The sequence below is a fragment of the Myotis davidii genome, unplaced genomic scaffold (genome assembly GCF_000327345.1).
Source record: "Myotis davidii unplaced genomic scaffold, ASM32734v1 scaffold164, whole genome shotgun sequence".
NCBI classification, from domain to species: Eukaryota; Metazoa; Chordata; class Mammalia; order Chiroptera; family Vespertilionidae; genus Myotis; species Myotis davidii.
In genome coordinates, this window is record NW_006296417.1 from 683,051 (window position 1) to 684,335 (window position 1,285).

Below are 1,285 nucleotides of genomic sequence, written 5' to 3' on the forward strand. Positions count from 1 at the left end.
CAATTGGTTGTCTCCCGCACACACCCAGGCCAGGGCCAGGATCGTGCCCGCAACTGAGATAAGTGCCCTTGACTGGAATCGAACCCGGGACCCTTCAGTCCACGGGCTGATGCTCTATCCACTGAGCAAACCGGCCAGGGCCACCTTTGTTTGTTTTAACATCGCTCTGAGCAAACAGTGGCCGAGGAACACAGGTGCCAATGTTCCTGGGGTCATGGGAAGCTGTTGAGAGAATGGGCTGGATCTGTGCTCCCCGCACCCCACTGTGCGAACGTGGGCACACAGCAAGGGCACTCGGCTCAGTCTCAGATAACAGGGGGCCTATGATAAGACTACTGGCCACGGTGTGACCATCAGCTTCATTATTTCCTGTGCCTCTTGCATGATAGCATTCGTGGCAACGTTTTGGTCAACAATACTCAGGCCCAAGCCAATGTGGCTCAGTGAATAGAGCATTGGCCTGTGGACTGGAAGGGTCCCAGGTTCGAGTCTGGTCAAGGCCACATGCCTGGGTTGCAGGCTTGATCCCCAGTGGGGGGCATGCAGGAGGCAGCCGATCAGTGATTCTCTCTCATCGTTGATGTTTCTATCTCTCTCTCCCTCTCGCTTCCTCTCTGAAATCAATAAAATTATATTAAAAAACAAAACAAAAAAACAGTACTCAGGTTCAAGTTTGAGCTAAAACTATCATGTCAAGTCCCCAATCAGCGAAGCAAGGCAGCTCCTGTCTGACAGGTCACGAGGCCGGGAGGAGGGCGCCCTTACCTCCCAGGAACAGCTCTGGGCCCGGTGCTGAGGCTGTTCACGTGGTAGCGGGGCTTCTCCGTGTGGATGGAGAAGGTCTCCACGCCGCTGTCGAACTCGGGTGGCTGGGCCTTCACCAGGGTCTTGGGAGAAGTCGGGACTTTTGAAGACACGTCAGGCTTGTGTGCAGTTTCACTCGGCAGAAGGTTGTGGCTGAATTTAGGGCTTTCAAACTTGCGCTCGAATGGGCGCGCGGAGCTGGTGTACGGCTTGGGGGTGAAGCGGTTGTAGGCTGGGGCGACTGTTTTCTGAGGCTGTTCAGTGCCGTTCACTGGCGCTTTATCTGGGAAACTCTTCTGGGGGTAGAAGGTAGACGGAGCAGGATCCTCTCGGCTCACCGTTCTGAAAGTGACTGGCTTGTTCTGAGACGGAGGTGGCTCTGGTTTGGACACTAAAGAATTCTGGAAATCCAATGACACTGAATTACCTGGGAAAAAACACACAACTATTTTTAAAACTTTAAGAAAATATATTTGTATTG

General features: G+C 53.1%; 1 protein-coding gene across 1 annotated transcript in view; it reads right to left on the reverse strand.

Annotated features, from left to right (window-relative positions):
- Nucleotides 1-1,285, reverse strand: part of TJP1 (tight junction protein 1) — a 112,182-nt gene that overhangs the window by 5,030 nt on the left and 105,867 nt on the right. Inside the window, 1 exon segment of the mRNA XM_015569104.1 lies at nt 766-1,231. Within this exon segment, the coding sequence (XP_015424590.1) occupies nt 766-1,231 (466 nt within the window).